At 38.9% G+C, this 17,670-nt stretch overlaps 2 protein-coding genes across 2 annotated transcripts; both read right to left on the bottom strand.

The window, feature by feature from the left end:
• Nucleotides 1–335: 335 nt before the first annotated feature.
• On the bottom strand, nt 336–4,539 carry LOC128257412 (pH-sensitive chloride channel 2). The gene is made up of 7 exons (XM_052988422.1): nt 3,883–4,539; nt 2,187–2,311; nt 1,719–2,126; nt 1,495–1,653; nt 1,280–1,435; nt 831–1,210; nt 336–761 (listed from the first exon to the last, which is right to left on the bottom strand). The coding sequence occupies exons 1-7, from the start codon at nt 3,960–3,962 to the stop codon at nt 525–527; spliced, it is 1,545 nt and encodes a 514-aa protein (XP_052844382.1). The 5' UTR covers nt 3,963–4,539; the 3' UTR covers nt 336–524.
• Nucleotides 4,540–8,568: 4,029 nt separating this feature from the next.
• Nucleotides 8,569–9,401, bottom strand: LOC128257418 (MICOS complex subunit MIC13 homolog QIL1). The gene is made up of 2 exons (XM_052988428.1): nt 9,216–9,401; nt 8,569–9,144 (listed from the first exon to the last, which is right to left on the bottom strand). The coding sequence occupies exons 1-2, from the start codon at nt 9,224–9,226 to the stop codon at nt 8,787–8,789; spliced, it is 369 nt and encodes a 122-aa protein (XP_052844388.1). The 5' UTR covers nt 9,227–9,401; the 3' UTR covers nt 8,569–8,786.
• Between the last annotated feature and the right edge of the window lie 8,269 nt (nt 9,402–17,670).

The raw sequence follows: 17,670 nt of genomic DNA, 5'->3' as shown, positions 1-17,670 counted from the left end.
GCCGATTTTTAGGATTGTTGATTAATCACTTGTAATCGGTATTTGAATTTTGAAATGTTTGGCATGTGATTGATTTTATATTTTTAAATCGTGTGTTTTAGTTGAACTTGCCTATAATGTTCAGTAAAATTCACCGTATCAGTAACAGCAAATTGTTATTAAGAAAACGAACAAATTTCGTTGAAGAGAGAAATATTTTTAAGGTAAAATAAAATATTCCGAAAATGACACACGAAAATGTAAAACCATTGGCTACTATTTTTACTGTTAAAGGACAAATTTGAGTTTTTTAATTGTATATATTTTATTGCGTTACAAGAATTATTTTATAAATACGATTTTTACACTTTGGTTATCGAATTATTTATATATATTTATTTCGATTTTGTATCTGGTAATATTGCTTTATTAATGATTAACATTTGTACAGCTATGAGATGATGCATCTTACAATTCAACAATTATTTGCGTGAGCAGGACTACACAAATAGACAAGATTTCACATAAAAGGCAACTAGTGTCGCTCACAAAACATAGACGAAGGTCCAGTACAAGGCGTTGAAGGCCAGGAACATCGCAGGGAAAAGGAATCGGGAGCGCCTATCGATCCACATTGCGATCTCCTGCGGAGTCATGGTGGTGAATGTGGGCGGCGTATCCTTCTTATCCTTGTCCATGTCCACAATGTGATCGTTGGTAGTCCGCTCACTGCAAATGGACACGGTGTCGGCGCACTCGGTCTTGATGATCGGTAAATTGGGCTAGGGTTAAGAACAAAAGATCACTACACCTGTCTTGGATGTGCTATATATTATATGATGATTACTTACATGAACTGTCAAGTAGTTGTTAAAGCCCTGGTTCATATTGCCATTTCCATTGCGAACACTCTCCGTGCTTGAGACAATGTTGTCCAAACTGGAACAGGATCTCGCCCTGGAATCGTTGCTCAGGCTGCCGCCAATTTGGCGACGTGCAGGCCGCGGCGTTAAAGTGGACTTGATGATGTACTTGCTGTTGACCTTCTTCAGCTCAATGTTCTCCTTGCGGCGCCAGATCGTGTTCACAAAGGCGAACTCCACCAGGCTGCCGAAGATGAAGAAGGTGCAGCCCAGGAACCACACCTCCGACACCTTTATGTAGCTCACCTTGGGCAGGGTCTTGCTCTGCGACGAGGACAGGGTGATAAACGACAGCATGGTGCTGGTTCCTGGCATGGAATATATATTATTTATATATAAAAAAGAAAGTTACTTGAGTAAAAATCAAATTTTCTTACCCAGCATTATACGCGGAGGAGAGGCATCCGCCTGCAGCCAAAAGGACACCCAAGAGATGGCCACGATCATCATGGAGGGCACATAGTAGTCCAGCAGATAGAAGCCAATTTCACGCTTCAGATTGACAGTAAAGCTCAGCGAACTGTAGTTACCCACTGTGGAGTATCAAGTATTTAGAACAAGTCCCTGAACAAACACCCTCTTATTCGCTCACTGAAAGCTCCATGGCGCAGGTTGATGCCATCCGACTCCACCACAGTGGTGTTGTGCCAATAGTTGGCCATGTTGTACTCCGTCAGTCTCATTTCCGGATCGAAGGAGATGGGTTTGACCTGCTCCCATTCCAGGACCAAGTCAGAGGTGTTGTACATCCCTGGCAAAAACGTAAAATGTCATCGAAAATCAAGTTTAAAAAGGAAAGGCAATCGAGTCACTTACAGCTCTCCAGGATCGTGGAGCAGAACTGCTGATCGAAGGGGAACTTCTTGAAGTTCATCCAGCAGTAGAGGGTCGCCTCCATGCGGGTGGAGATAATCACGTTTCCCTCGGGCGACAGCGAAGTCAGGACGTCCTTCTCATCCGTTCCCAGGATACTGGACTCTCGTTCGTTGGCGAAGAAGATGTGCGGCAGCCAGAGGCGCTCGCTCAGGTGCTTCTGGCCAAGGATATTTTCGGCGGGCGGGTCCACAAAGTCCTTGAAGGCCAGACGTTTGTCCTGGAACTGCAGCTGCAGGAGGGCGTGCATCTTGAACTGCAGCAGGTCGGAATTGAGATTCTGCAGGAAGTACACATAGATTCGCGTTTTCACCACAATGGGCAGCTTTTTGGCCGTCACTGGATCGTAAACTGGGGAGTAAAACATCGTTTAAGTGGAGTTCTTTGCTTTTCCTCAGATTAATTGCCTACCATATGGCCTCTCAAGCCGATCATAACGGCAGACATGGGTTAATCTTTGGATAAGTTGGGATTGCTGCAAGCTTGTGTTCAACAAAGGAGGACAGTCCTCGTCATCGTATGTTTCGTTAGTGGCTCTGAAAATGTACAAACAAAGTTTAGCAAATAGCAAAACAAAGTTTTGAATTTTATTCAAATTTTGTAGAAATAGTTATAATTTAAAGCTTGCACTAATATCAGTGTTCATTTCACTTCATATTCAACTTTTCTTTTCGCTCCTTATATGTACCTTAATTAAACAAGTTTTTGTGTTCGTGTTAGTATTAAAATGCCAGTTTTTTAACTAGCTGAAATAACAAACTATTTTCGTTTCACAAAAAAGTGGATACCTTAGGTTATCCCATTTATTAAGGAAATTTAAAGAAGAGACTTTAAGAAAAGGACTTGTCCAAAAGCTTCCGCCTACAAATGAATTTAATCATATTAAAGAACCTTTAAAAACTATATAAAAATATTGTAAAATATTATTAAACGTTATTTATTATTTCATCGTTATTTTTTATTAAGTTTTTGAGCATGAACAAATTTATGATCACAGTTCCAGATCACAATTAAGATGATTTTCTTGGGCTCGACCATTTTTTTTTTACAGGGGAGTTAGTCTGACTGAGCACTGAGCACCTAAGCAGCTGTGCAAGCTCATTTGCAGCTACCTTAAAATGTCAAACAGCAGAATAAATGGCTGAATAAAATAAATAATAGCAAAATATTTGTCTTCTCATGTGGCACTCATTATTTAACTCGCATTTTATTTCTTTATTTTCTCCGTATTTATTTGCTTGCGCAACAACAAATAACAATATTTCATTCAGCTAATCGAGTTGACCTGGTCCCAACTGTAAACTAATTATAATACTGTTGATAAAGAATTAGATCTTGAACTTATCCGATAAGAAATTTTCACCGTTCTGCGACCTTTTTTTGCACATCAAAGACAAAAAGCCGACTGTAAATAATTTTCGGTACTTGTTTTGCGATTTCGAGAAAATCTTAATTAAATTCTAATCTGTGGATTTATTTACGCAGATTGGTTGAGATTTATCAGGCGAACTCCTGTTGCGAAAGACTTAAAAATAAATATCCCAACTAGAATAATGTTTAAAGGCGATAAGAAGGTATGGAAATATCTACGCATGTGAAATTTCCCAGGGACAGGAAATGCTTATAAACAAAGTTACCAAATTCATTTATGCGTAACTCTTTTGTTATCATCTTCAATGTAAACATTTTCATTTGAACATCTTTTGGTTTCATTATCAGTCAACCTATTTGAAGTACCATTATCAAAATTATCAAGATGGGAATTTTTGACAAAATGTATTTAATCTGTTCTCCCATTGACTATCTATCTATTGTGTTTTTCAGTTGACTTTATTATTGTAGGCTTTGTTTTTAGTAAAAATATGTATTTTCATACATTTGTATAACAAGTTTTGTCTATTACTTTTTGTAGTCATCTTTTGCTTTATGAAGTGCAACGTTCGATACTCCGTTCTTCAATGTCAAAAAAAAAAAAAGAAATTATCTAAACATAGACAATTCTGCAATAATGTATCTTTATCAATCCACTGCTGACATATTCATTTGAATGATTTATCAGAACGTTTCTTTTCTGGGTGTTTCCCGGCAATAACTGGCTAAAACTCACCCTACTGAAGCCCGGATGCTGCAGCTGAAGATCAGCGTAATCCACAAGACTAGGTTCAGGTTCAGGATCAGGTTCCTCATATTGCAGGGATTTTTGTGTAATTAATTTTTTTTATGTGATTTGGAGCAGGTTTGCAACTTTTCCTATTGGTGTCCGTAAGCAAAGTGATTCGATTGAGTTGGCTTGTCAAATTATATGCTCATGTTTCACACGATCTCCTCGCACATTCACTTCACACATTCACTTTGCAATTAATGCAAATCCACGTCGTTGGGTGATTTTATTTTTTATTTACGAATTTCCCGCAGCTCTCTCGAGGACGAGTGCCTGTCGCTCCGGTCTCCAGTCGTCGGAGGTTTGAGATCGCGCCGCGTTTGCGCCCCCAGAAATACAGAAATACAGAATAACTGCTCTGCCTCTGCTTTCACTGCCTCTGTCGACGCCGACGCCCCAAAGCGCACTGAGTTGTAGGCGGAATGGCGCTCGGCTTTTTTTTCGGGGCTGATAAGACCAGGTAATGCTAAACTTCGGGGTTACTTCACACTCGACTTCAACTCCCAACCGAAACCGAGCCACTCAACAACAACAGCGGCAGCAGCAGCAGTAGATATTGTTAGCTGGTCAAGAGCTGGAAGGCAATAGCGCAGGGTCGATTGGGGATCGCCTCACTTATAAGCATTCTATAGACCATATACTATGTATTATCACCCGCGTGCGTTTGCCACTCGGAGAAAAAATGCATCACCGGAAAAGTGGTGATTAATTATAAAATCTACTCAAACGTGGTTTTTAGTGCAATTTACAATCCAATAGTCCTGAATACTGCTACCCAATGGAACCTCTAAGACACTCCATTTATTATAATTACTATGATTAATTCACGACTCACATATTACATGAACATAAAATATATATAGCTCATAGGAATCTTTGAACAACTCCATTTGATTTACCTAAATGTTTGGATTCTTTGGAACACATTTTTAATAACATACATGAAAATATTTGCCTTCTGGGCTTATTTAAAAAAAGTGTAAATAAATGTATCTTAAAAATGGAAATTATGAGAGAATAATAGTAGTACACCTTGATAATTATTAGCATCTAAGAATATCGTTATATAAAGTATGAACATATGAAAACAAATAACGACATGATATTGGGTTCATTTAAATTATGGTAATATAGCACCTAACATTTGGGTAAATAAAAATTGTATAACAAACAATATTATCTTTATTTATTTTTGTCTATCCACATGAGAGATAGTTTTAATTTACTTTATTATTGGTGATTGGATGATACCGATTTCAGTGCCACTATTTTGTCTTAACCAATTAGTTATAAGGTTTTTGCGGTGCATAAATCGGAAGCATCGTAGTTGCGTCTGTCAGAAAACCGGTATCGAAGTCGTACTGGAAAATGCACCGAATCAGAATTAATAATCGTAACATTTATGAAGGCACCACTGCCAGTCGCATTTCTTGTCTTACTTCCAGCCATTAGCATACACACCTCGGAGTGTGTGACGAGTGTATGAGAAGTCATACGGCTTAGCTATTTGCCCAAGTGTCTAACCACCCGCGCTTCCATTTCTAATTAAGCCTGTAATGTTTGCACACGCTCTTCGAACTATTTGCGTTCCGCTCCAGCCGTAGATGTAGATGATCAAATTCGAATCACACCCAGTGCCCAGTGCCCAATACTGGGTACTTGAGTGCTGCAGGTTCAACAAACCCCCCATTGCCCCCAAACAAAGCAAACACTATTCAATTCTTATCAGCCGAATGTTCGAGCGATCCTCCTCCTGGTTGAACGATCGGGCCAAGGGATTATGCTCTGAGGTCGGATAAGCAGCTCCACACCCTAACGCCCCATAATATCGTTAATAATAATGAGTTGACGAAGGCAAAGGCAAATTCAAAGGCGAAGCAAAAGCCGCGACGTGACACAGAATTGAGAGTGTGACAATAATTGAATATATGACAAATGGCCAATAGCGGAATGAGTTAATATCATTTTGTCAAACACAATTAGTTGTCCCAACAGACAGTAGTCTGAAACTTGAGTGGACCGTGATTGTTGCTGGTTATGTTTGAATGATTTATTCGCTATTCGCCGGAGGACTGATCTACGATCAGCTAGACTTTGGGAATTTGAGTGGTAGGCACGAGTGGCTTACGAGGGAGTACCAATTTTATTTGATTTTTACCTCTAACATTTGCTTACGCTTCGCCAAATGATTTAATTTAGTTTGTTATACGAGATACAAGATTCGTGTTTTGGAATACAGCTATTCATTTTTATTTAAGGTAGGGTCTTGGGAAAAAGATCTTTTGTGTTCGTTGTAGAAATGCAATTATTTTCTAACACTTCATTTTCCTTTGATTTATATGAAGACCCAAATTAACCCAAATTTTAAATAATTATTTAAAAATATTTATCATTCCTTTTGACAAGTAACTGATGACCGTTTTGACGTAATTTAAGTAAATTCACCACTTCCATTTAACTTTCATTTTGTATAATTTTAAAAAATTTATCCAAGGTAAGTTTTTTTTTTCGCGGAGTTTAAAAACTATATCTGAAATTCACTTGCGTCAATTTCTTACCCGACTTCTCTCATTTTCTCACCTCTTATCGGGGTTATTTTAGGAACTTTAATTAAATGAAATGCTCATGGCTGAGCAAATTTGATCTGCGAATATTTAACAAGAAGGCTTATTTAATTATTGTTCGCATTGCCAAGGCAAACAAGCACTTGTGTTCTATTCAGCCAATTTAACCAAGAAAGCGCAGAGCTTGGTCTGTGCTTATCATCGTTTTGTGCGGCCCATTTGCGCCTGTTTACCGGAGTCATTGCCACGGTAAGATCCGTGATCTGGTCGCAGCCGGAGGAGGTGTTGCTTGCCGGGACCGTTTAGAGGTTATATTGATATTTGCACCGATTTTTGTGGGTCGCTGGCAATGCGATTTCTTGTTTGCCCGCAAATATTGGCCACCCATGTGCGGCCATGAAGTCCTGGCTAGCACGTGATGGCGTGATTCGGTTCGATCTTAAAGGTTCCTCGAGATCCGCGATCTCTGGCTTTATCTCACCTGCAGATGAGTCACATAGGAGTACCGCCGGGGGCTGAGGTGGTGAGTGCTTTATCTCAAGACAACATCTGCCTCCTGGCAGGCAGTAGACAGTTGCTTGTGTTTGGGTCGTCACAGCCAATAAACAAGCGAAAAGTTTAATTAATTAAAAACATGGAAGGGGCCTATGTAAATAGCGGCCAGCGTCAGTGGCTCTAAGCAAATATCATAAATAGAGTGGCGAAATAATCAAATAATCGAAATTAAAAACGTGTAGTATTACCGGGTGAGATAATCAGGGTACAGTCGAAGTCTCAAGTGGGTGTCTAAATTTAAAGCTATGACAGCTGAACGAGCCGAGATGGTCGAGTTGGTGAGTCTATCTCTTGGTACTTTTCACTGGGCGTTTAATAATATTTGGCCTGGCTCTATGTGGCTTCTGGTAGCCAAAACGAGGCACTAAACTGTTATCAGTTGGCGGCGTACGTTCGCCTTCAGTGACGTCTTTTGAATTTTATTTGCTGCACCTCGTTAAAGTAATGTTTAATATTTGCTCTTGCCACCGGTACGTATGCGTAACGTGTTGTCATAGCGGAAGCTGCTGTAAAATGCCAACCATCCAACCTGTGCTGAGTCAGTTGAAGTCAATGCATTGCTGCCAGAGAGTTTTATCACCGATCTGTGCTGAACAAGAGTCGGCCATCTTTTCTATAGTTATTGCCAATCTCGAACATCGCATTGTTTAAAGCAATAATTTCATGTTATCAGAGACAAGACAACAAGTATAAACGAAATCGAAAACAGTGTTGTGTGTGGGACAATATCGAGATCCCTGTCTCCCTGAAAAATAAAGAAATGTATGTAGCTCATTCACGTGCTTAAAAAAGCCCATCATCGTGACAGTGTGCTCGGTTGCTTAGCTAGCCAAATATAAGATCTAAATCTGCCACAAAAACCCGGAGCGGTAGTGGAACAATAAATCAGTTTCCTACTTTTTTCGCTCGGTTTGGGGGATGTGCTGTGACAGCCGTCTTACGTGGAGACGAAAAGATCTAAATAAATTAACAGAGCAAAAAGGCAAATCAGTTGGTTATATATAGAAGCACATTTCAATGAAATAACAGGGTACTTGTATAGAGTTTTTTTAACTACACAGCCAAATATCATGTCATAAAAATATTAATGTAATTACTTTTTTAGGAGATAGTTTAGATTATAGTTTAGTCGTTTTGCTTGGAAAATATATATATAATTAAAATATTAGACATTTTAAGCAACGTTTCTGTTTGGCTTATACAATATGCCAATATAAATTTGAAATTTGTTGATATAAACAAGTTATTATTCCTCCTAATAGATAAAATCGATTTATATAATCTCAGAAACTAAGTAAAGAAAATATGCTATTGATATGTACAGAAAGAAACTGATCATTTCTGTAAAAAACATTTAAAATTGGATTTCTAGTATTTATGACATGAGTTGCTAAGCCTTGTGAATTAAGTTATCCTTAATGCATACGTTTAGTCTCAACAAGTACCAAAAAAATAACTAGTTCTAGTTTAAACTATATCTTTCTCCCGTGAAAACAAATTAAAAGATCAATGGTTTAGGGCGATCTAACCGCTTACCACGTAAATATGTTTATTTCTATCTAAACTGGAAGTTCCAGTTCGATGCGTTTCAGTACGTCGAGAACAGACCTATAGTCGCGGATCCGCAGGCGTGCGGATTGGGGAATAACGACACGTTACTACGACATTATTCAATAGGCTAACTATGAGCTAACACGAAAACAGCCTGCCATTGAAGAGCAGTTGGTTAAGTTACTTCGCCGCACTGGACTCCGGTTCGCCGGTGATCGCCGGCGACTTGGCAAAGTCCTGGAACGTGTCCTTGACCTTCTTGAGACCCCGTCCCGCGTAGCAGGGCAGCATGTGGACGAAGCGGAAGGAGCTCTTCACGCCCTCGTTGTAGTAGTGCTTGGCCAGGAAGCGCATCTCGCCGGTGTTGGGCAACTGGGGCACCTCGAACGGCAGCTGCTTCTGCACCTTCTGGACGTACGGACACAGCTCCGACTTCACGGTGTTGTAGAGCTTGTCCGTCTCGTCCGCATCCCCCCAGACTCCCACTTTGCGTGTGTAGTAGACGATTCCGGCCAGCAGACCGCCGCGCACTAGAAATCTGGAAAGGACACAAAGAGTACCCAAAAATAAGGCTTACGTAAGTCTCAAACGAAAAGAGGCTCGACTCACCCAACAACCATGTTGATTCGTTTGTTTTGGGGAAGAAAGAGTGACAGTCACTTGGGGGCTTCAATTGTATCCAAACAAGGGAAGTCTGGTCGTTTTCGTTTAGAATTTTTGTAAAATTTATTGTTTTTTACTTCATATTTTTGTCGGAGTGACCGTGGCTTCGAAACCGTTAAAATAATGAAAAGCAGTGTGCCCAAATTTGCTCTCTTCGGGGTCTCAAACCATCGACCAATCTATCTCAGACTCAAACCACAATGTACATGTCGGTGGGTACCGTCTTTTTATATCAAAGTGTACTAAGTAGTATTTTAACGTATCTTTGTGGTGTTGATTAATAATTAAGCTAGGATAAAAGATGTTGGTTTATTCTGAATTTCACTTTTGTTAAAGTCATACTAAATAAAATTAAAGAAACAAGGCTTTACCTGAATTTGTATCCAGTTATTTGTGAAAGGTCCATAGAATACATTTACCTGCATATTTAAAATTAGAGATGGAAGGTTTAATGAGAACAGTCCCTTATTATATGCTAACTTCAGAGTTTAAAATTTAATAAAAAGACAAGTCAAAATTTTAAATTTTTTATATAAACATAAAAAATATACTAAACTCTTAAATTTAAGAACATTGATTAATTTATTTTTATAACGAACATTTTAATTTTATTGCGATAGGTTTTTTCTTTATATTGATTTAGTATTTGTAAAATAAAACAGGGTAGTATATACTTTGATAGATAGCGATTTGTTTTATTGAGAGTCCAAACAATTAAGGTAATTGCAAAATTAGTCTAGTATTGTAACCTTACTGTAGGTAAGCCTATGAAATCAATTCGCAATCATTAAATTTTCTCTTGTTATCCTTACTAGGAAGTTCTGACATTACTTAATTTATTTTCCTTTCAAGTTGTCTGTCGCAACTTGTGGTATTTATATTTTAAAGTTACAAGCTACATTTTTATTATTATTTTATAAATATAAATATAATATTTGGGTTATATATTTCTTAAAAACTAAAATTTAATTTAAAATCTTAACCAATTCTCGACTATAAAAAACTAATTCACTAATTCAAATAATTTTTAAAATCGATGAAAACTTTGTATGATTGGGTTTCATGTGAAAGGCATTTGGTTGAATGCCTAGAACTGGAGAGGGGGATCCCCTGATTAACTTCATAAAGTACTGCCGTTGTTTAACTAATCACTGAAGCGGTCCGTTCTTGTTACCGGCTTATCCAAGAAGGCTTCCGCTTTTGTTCCCACTGAAATCTCATTTATTTAACTAGTCGCAAGAAAACGAGGAGTGAAAGGACCCAACTACTGGTACCCCTATGCAACCGTTTCGTTTTCCCTTAGCCTTTGTTCCAATTTTGCGACAGTCGCTGCAGTTAAGAGGATTATTGCCTGGCGAACAAAGCAGGAATTGCCAGGCTTTGTGCCAATTTATTGAAAAATCCCGATTTCAAATCGAGTGAGAATTTTAACGGGCTTCCTTTTTTTTACAGTTTTTGCTGTTTTTTTTTTTTTGGGTTCCCTTATCGTTGTTTTTACCCAATTTCGCGCCGCCTGTCGTCCTTGTGCACGTTCCAGGTCGGGCGACATTGACCCACGTGTCATCCGGGGTTGGCTACGCTTATTAATGGGCTCAGTTAATGTGTCGCACAACCCCTTCTTGCACCCGAAAATTAAATTTTCCCCACCCCTAACCTTTGTTTTTTTTTTTGGGTTAAAAAATTGGCAAGTCTTTTTTGGCGAAAAAAAAAATGAGAAAATGTAATTTATTAATTTCGCATGGACGTGTGACAGTTGGTTGCATTTTCCTGATCCTTTATTTACACAATGAGCGGCAGCTTGGGATTGACCCTTTTTACCCCCGGCGACCCAGTGCGATTTTTATTCGGAAAATGTCAAGAAATTTTTTGTTGCAAAATTCGCATTATCCATAGGAAATTGCAACTTTACAATGGGCAAGGGTTCAGGGCGACAGAGCACTTACCCCCTACCCTTTACCCTATAGCCCCTAACCCCTTTCAGTGTCATGCGAGGATTTCACATTCAGTTCGCTTCATTTGCGCTCAAAACTAATTCGGCAGTGACCCCTTTAGTTTTGGGCTAAATTTTACACATTTTGGAAAACTGTCCAACCGGGCAACCCTTTTCCATGCGCAACAATGCACGGAATTGTAAACTCTAATGAAATTTTTGGGGGCACCATACGCTTCGCACGCGTGTGGATTTCACATTTCACATACTCACATATCCGACAGGCAGCTGCCACGATTCCAGAATGGTTTTAAACACCCAAACTACCCGTGGCGCAAACACGAATACGAACACATACTCGCCAGTATCTTACGCTTTTTTATGGATCTTGTTTACTTATTCGATTTTGATACTATTGGCGCACGCGTCTGTGTTTGCCCACGGCTTAGGGGCCGCAGCCGCGGTTTTTTTTTTCCCGGGGTGTTAAAGATAAGGGAACTCTCGGGGTTTTTTTGTGTAAAAATTGACTTTTTTCAGGCGCTGTGTGTGAGTTTGGGTTGAATTTACGGTTTTTAAATCAAGACACGCGTCGTTTGGAAGTGTGTAACGTCTTTAAATGACGGCCAACTGCTTGAGAGCAATGTGTTTCCTTTTTTGGGATTTGTTCGATATTATAGGGATAGTTATGAAAAACACCAAAATAAATGAAGTCTAATTTGGGATCATTAATTTAAAGTGGTCTTACTATCGGAACTTGTGAATTGTAACGTGGGCATGACAAGAGGCATGTTATACAAACGGCTGTGCTGATAATGCTGATTAAATATAAAGATTTCATTCCACATGTGATTAACTTTTTCTCAAATACATTCATGTACTTAACGAGTAAAAATTCAAACATTTGAGGATTTTCTAGATGACTGATACTTACTTGCTTACAATAAATTTCAAGATTGGTGAAAGATTAAGTAAATGACTTACAAAAATATTTTTTTTAAGGGACAAACCTTCATATAATTCTCTTATAATGGCAATCATAATTTATACAAAAATAATTTATTTATGTTTTTTTCCACATTATATCCTATGATCAAAGCCATTCGATTGAAAAGGGGCTCAAGGAGAATTAAAGGAATTATTACCGGCACTTATCTTATCTTCGGCTCTGCAGTCGTTGATGTGTTTCTGCTACTTCTTGGCCACTTTCTGAGTTTCTGTTCTCAAACATTTTGCGAGATAAAAGTATAAAAGTCATTGGTTTGTTTTGGGGATGGGGCTGTGTGCTGCTTTATTTTTGTGTCCTTTTTTTTTTACTTGAATAATGCAAACTCCCCCTTTTGGACACACTTTCAAAGTCTGACCACACACACTGACCGCCATTTCCCCGCGCTTTTCCTTTTCCCTTATTCCTTTCGATTTCCACTTCCATTTCCCTTAAGCAGCTTACGCACTCAGCAAACGCTTGTGTGTGTGTGCGTGTGATAGTGCATAAAATTTATTGGCGCTTTGGGGGAGGTGGGAAAAACAGGATTTTCCGAAGGAATGGAGGTGGGGGGATAAGGAGGAAGCTCCACTTTCACTTCGGCCTGCGAATGGCAGTTTTCCTTGTTGCAGACATGGCTTTTATAATTTTATGCCATTTCTTTCAATATTTATTTTGTTATTATGTTTTTGTAATGAGTTCAAGTTGTTGTCAACAGGATAGGCAACAACAGCAAAAACCACAAGGAGATTGTTAGAGCTTGGCGTTGGAATTGGAAAAATTGTATCAATAGACCGCCGTCGCTGTCTGCGTATATCGCTTGTTGTGTGAGTGTGTATTGCCATGGAAAATTCCGCCTAGCAAATAAATTAATTAATTTTGTTTTTGCCTTTTTTGTTTGTTGTGTCCTACAACGAGGGGCAGGGGCTGGTAGGTCGTAGGCCTATCGAAATTTTGTTTAATGCGTAGTCCATAACATTGAACTACACAGAACAAATTTCTATAATCATGAACTTAAAAACAAAACGTAATCTAAGGCTGGCAGAAATTGATTAACTCTTACAAATTAGTGAATTTAAATTGTCCTAGAAATGTTTCTGTTCAAATATTGCATTATTAATTAATAATATTAAGTAAGACATTAATAATATTACTCATAAATTATTGTTTGGAAATGATTAGCGGTTTTTGGGACCTCGACAAAATACCTGTATATTAAATTTGATATTACATATACTCTTCTTTTAAATTGTTCGATGAATACTTCTCGGGTTTCTCTCGTATAAATTCGATGGCCTATTCATGGGAACAAGAAATAATGTTTATTACAAACTTTATTTTTTTCTGTGTAGTTCTCTTTCTATTCTCCTCCATCGCCCCATCTTGTGTGTCTTTTTTTCTGTAGTTGGCAAAGTCTAAAGTTACGTTCGTCTCTATTGATTTTCCATAATGAGGCTTATATCGGCCCAACTCCCTTGGTGGAGCCATCGAATTTCATTGCAAAATCACTGCAGGGAAAGTGGTGGCCAGGGGCGGGCTGCTGAGGGGCTTGAGGGGGAGTGGGAGGGGATGGGCAGCTTGGTGAGGCGTAGTCTTCGGTTGGGAACAAGAATTCCTGGCTGTCATGGCTGATTGGCAAACAAACAGACACGCATCCACATTCACTCACACCCAAGCGAAGCAATTTTATTGTCATCATTTGTACATAATGTGGGACATCGCTAAGGTTTCTGATATAAACATGGCATCCTTCTAATAACGTTATCCGTTAATAAGAACTAGAAAAATAAAGTGATTATAAATATCTAGTTTGTTATACGAAATATATTTATATTAAAATAGTAAAGTCTTGCGGTAAGCTAAATGGTTTAAGCTGAGAAAACTTTTTAATTTTTCCAGCTTCTTAAGCTTATTTTTCCTAACCAAAAAACGTTCCCTTAAAAATTAAATTAATTCTGAACGGTAAACTGTTTGTCACTTTTTAAAGTATTCACATAATCCAATTCTCACTGTACTTACACTAGCATTTTTTGCGAAACGCTCTCGCACAAGGACAAAGCAGGATGTTGGTATTGTTTTTGTAGCTGTCAAGTCAATCCTGACATTATGATTTCTACTCCATCAGCAGCAACCTCACCATTCTTCCCGAAACCCTCCCCCTCCAAAAAAAATACAGGCTGCTACCTTTGATAGATTTTTCAATTTGTTATCAGCTTGTCAGTCGTTTTTTCCCTCAATTTTTCCTCTTGTAATTAAGGATAGTAGTTGGGGAGCTTGTTTGTTAATATTATTGGTATAAATAATTTTGCAAGTTTTATGTGGCTCAACTTTAATTTGCAGGGCGATAAATAACAAATGGCCCCAGTCCAAAGCCAAATTCCCACTCCCTTTCCAAATTGCGGACTCTGGAATCCGGATTCTGGACACACACACACGCACATGAATCGGGGGACAGCCGTAAAATGAAAGTGAAAAGAAAAGTGGAAAAGTAGCCGGAGCAACAACTGCAAAAAGTGCTGAACGCAGACAAAGTACAAATTGCCCACAAAAATATAAAAACGAAGCCAAAAGGAGCAAATCGAGAGGCAGAGAAAGAAGAAAGTTCAATTTACTACTTTTCACTTTAGCATACATTCCACCCACCCAAAAAAAATTACACACACTCACACACACACACACACACACACACACACACACACACACGCACAGACACACACACGCACACACACACACACACCCACACACAACACACAAGAATTCAAAGGACACCCTCATTTCGGTTGGCCAGCTGGAAATTGGAGAAGCCAAAAGCCTCAGCATCCCACACACGCTTATAGAATTTTACCAAACCCCGCACCCATTATCCTGGCAACCTTATCCTTGCTCTGGCACTCCCCCAAAAAAAACTTTGCCTTTTGCGTTAAATTTTTCTTTTTATTTTGGAATTTCGTTCGATAGTCTAGCACACATATATATACATACATATGTAGGTACACATGTGCTACACACACAACACACGAGCATCTAATTTCTTTAAGGTCAAGCTGAAATGAAATACAAAAAAAGTTTTTTTTTTTTGCTTGATGAAAATTACAATTTTCGTCTTATTTTTCTCTCAACTTTCATGCCAAAAGAAAGAAATGGCTTGCCCTCTTGTTGCTTCCGCTCGTTCGCTCGTCCTTTCCCGATGTCCTTTCCCCCCAAGTAACCATACAACATGTGTGTGTGTTTGTGTCCTTCCTCCTGGCAAGTTTTATTCCTCATCAACGCCCGTTCAACCTATTCCCCCACCCACCCCATTCTCCACACAAAACCTCAAACTCAAACTCAGACTCAGCCTTAGAGTCCTGGCAGTCCTGGCTGGCATTCACATTTACGCACATGCCACTACGGCTGTGTGTATCCAATTGAAAAGGCAAGGAGCAGGACGAACGGAGCAATCTCAAAACGCAACCGAAACTGAAATAAATCCGTGTTTCGGGTGTCGATGCCTCCTTTACTTTGCTACTTTCTTTGGCTTCACATGCCTGTAAATGAGAAATGGTGAAAGGGATGCAGCCTTTTACCAAGACAGATAAGAGATCTGATTCATGTCACATGGTGTGGCAGGGTTTGATGTGTTGAGAATTTTGATTACCCCGAAATCGACTCAAAGAACTCATTAAGATTTAATTCATGATCATTATCGGGTATAAAGGATCCGGTTTGTGGAACTAATCTTCAAATTATGATTAAATATATGAAAACACATATGGGTTGATAAGTTACGTATATAAGCTACTTTACAAAAAATCAGAGTTTTATAATTTGATTTAATACGAAAGGTAATTTTTAAACAAAACTATGATGTGAATAATCTAAAATCTTGCTTAGTGCTTTCCTTCAATTTATAATACAACGAAAAATATCGAGAGAAAAATAGTATTACCCTGAAATATTCATTGTGGTTGACTATGGTTGTCCTGGATATGATCTACGCCAGACTTAACCTCTGGCTGAGGCGACGCTATCTCAGGATGATCATCCCCTTCGTGATCTTTTCTCTGGTTACCTTAGTCCCGGACATGAGCTTTTTGTTCTTCCAATGTGACCTTATCTTCTGGCGGGACTTGGTAGTGGAAATCCTGGGGGATTGTTTTCTGCTACCAGCAATCATGATTGGCATCTCGGTGGTCGTCAAGTCCTTGGTGGTGGCTACCCTTGTGGCTGGTCACTTCTTTCCCCACCAGTGGCTGCAGTCTCGTCTCGAGCGGCATAGTCGCCAGAAATTTTCAAACTTTACTGTGCGTCGCCTGCTCTTTCAACTGGAATTGGCCAAACGGCGGTTGCCCAAACCCAGAGTGCATCTCGATCTGACCGATGTGATGACCCAGCAAAATTACGAGCAGGTCCATATAGGTCGCCCATCGAGCGGTGGAGATCTTCCGGCGGGACGCTAAGGCGGTACTGGAACAGAAGTCCTCCAATTTCAGTGGGGAACAGCGCTACTTTGTGCTCGAGGAGGAGGAGCAGGCTCTCCGGCGGGATGGCTATGGCAGGATTAATTTACGGGTCACCAATCAGGTACTACAACAGCTTCTCAGTCCGCTGGAGAAAGAACCAAGTGCCAGCCAGTGGCCTAAACAATGATCACGCCCAAATTCACTGTTGCCCTTGATTCGAAACACACTTTACGGAAACCTCTAAATCGTCATTGTTGTAGTTTTATAAAACAATGTATTATATTGTACTATACTATATGATTATAAGATCAAAATAAAAAATTGAAAAATAAACAATTTTTTTTAGCTCCGGGTTTAATTTTTTTAAGCCCTTAAAGACGTCTTAAAAATTCGAAAATTGAAATAGGATGAAATGTTTTGATCATGTTTTTCTACATAAACTTTTTTTTAGTTTGGATCCAATTTAAAGAGTTTGAATATAATAAATAGAACAATTAAAAACAAAAGTCTCCTGCAAAAAAATTCTTTAAAAAGACGAGAGACCCCAAAATCGAGTTATGTGATTATAAACTATACAGGTACAAAGTACCTGGTACATATACCTACTTTTAAGATTAACGATAAAATGCTTCCATTAAAATAATTTTGTTGAAAGACTAGGGACCACAGCTTGTAAATTTAAATATATGTAAATACGACTTCCTTTTCACTTTGTAAAAGTTAAAACACCTAGTTAAAAATGGTAAATGTAATTTATGCAAAAGAAAGACCAAAACAATTTTAGTCGCGTTCTGAAAAGTCATTAGGGTAACCTACTGCCACCACTAGCCTCCCGTTCTCCTATCCACTCGTCTCTGGTGCGTGTCCTTTTGCGTCATTTATTTAAATTGCCGCATTTCCAGGACTAATGTGCATATGCCAGGGGAAAAGCAAATGAAAAACCCACCCCAGATGCCCAGCTCCCTCCGCCCCTCGCCTTTGCTATACATTTGGAAAAGGAAAAAAACGAAATAACAAATACTTACCCCCGCTCCAAAGAGCCGACAA

Source organism: Drosophila gunungcola, assembly GCF_025200985.1.
Source record: "Drosophila gunungcola strain Sukarami chromosome 3L unlocalized genomic scaffold, Dgunungcola_SK_2 000002F, whole genome shotgun sequence".
NCBI lineage: Eukaryota > Metazoa > Arthropoda > Insecta > Diptera > Drosophilidae > Drosophila > Drosophila gunungcola.
Note: the sequence above shows the minus strand (reverse complement) of the source record. Positions and strands in the feature narration are given on the sequence as shown.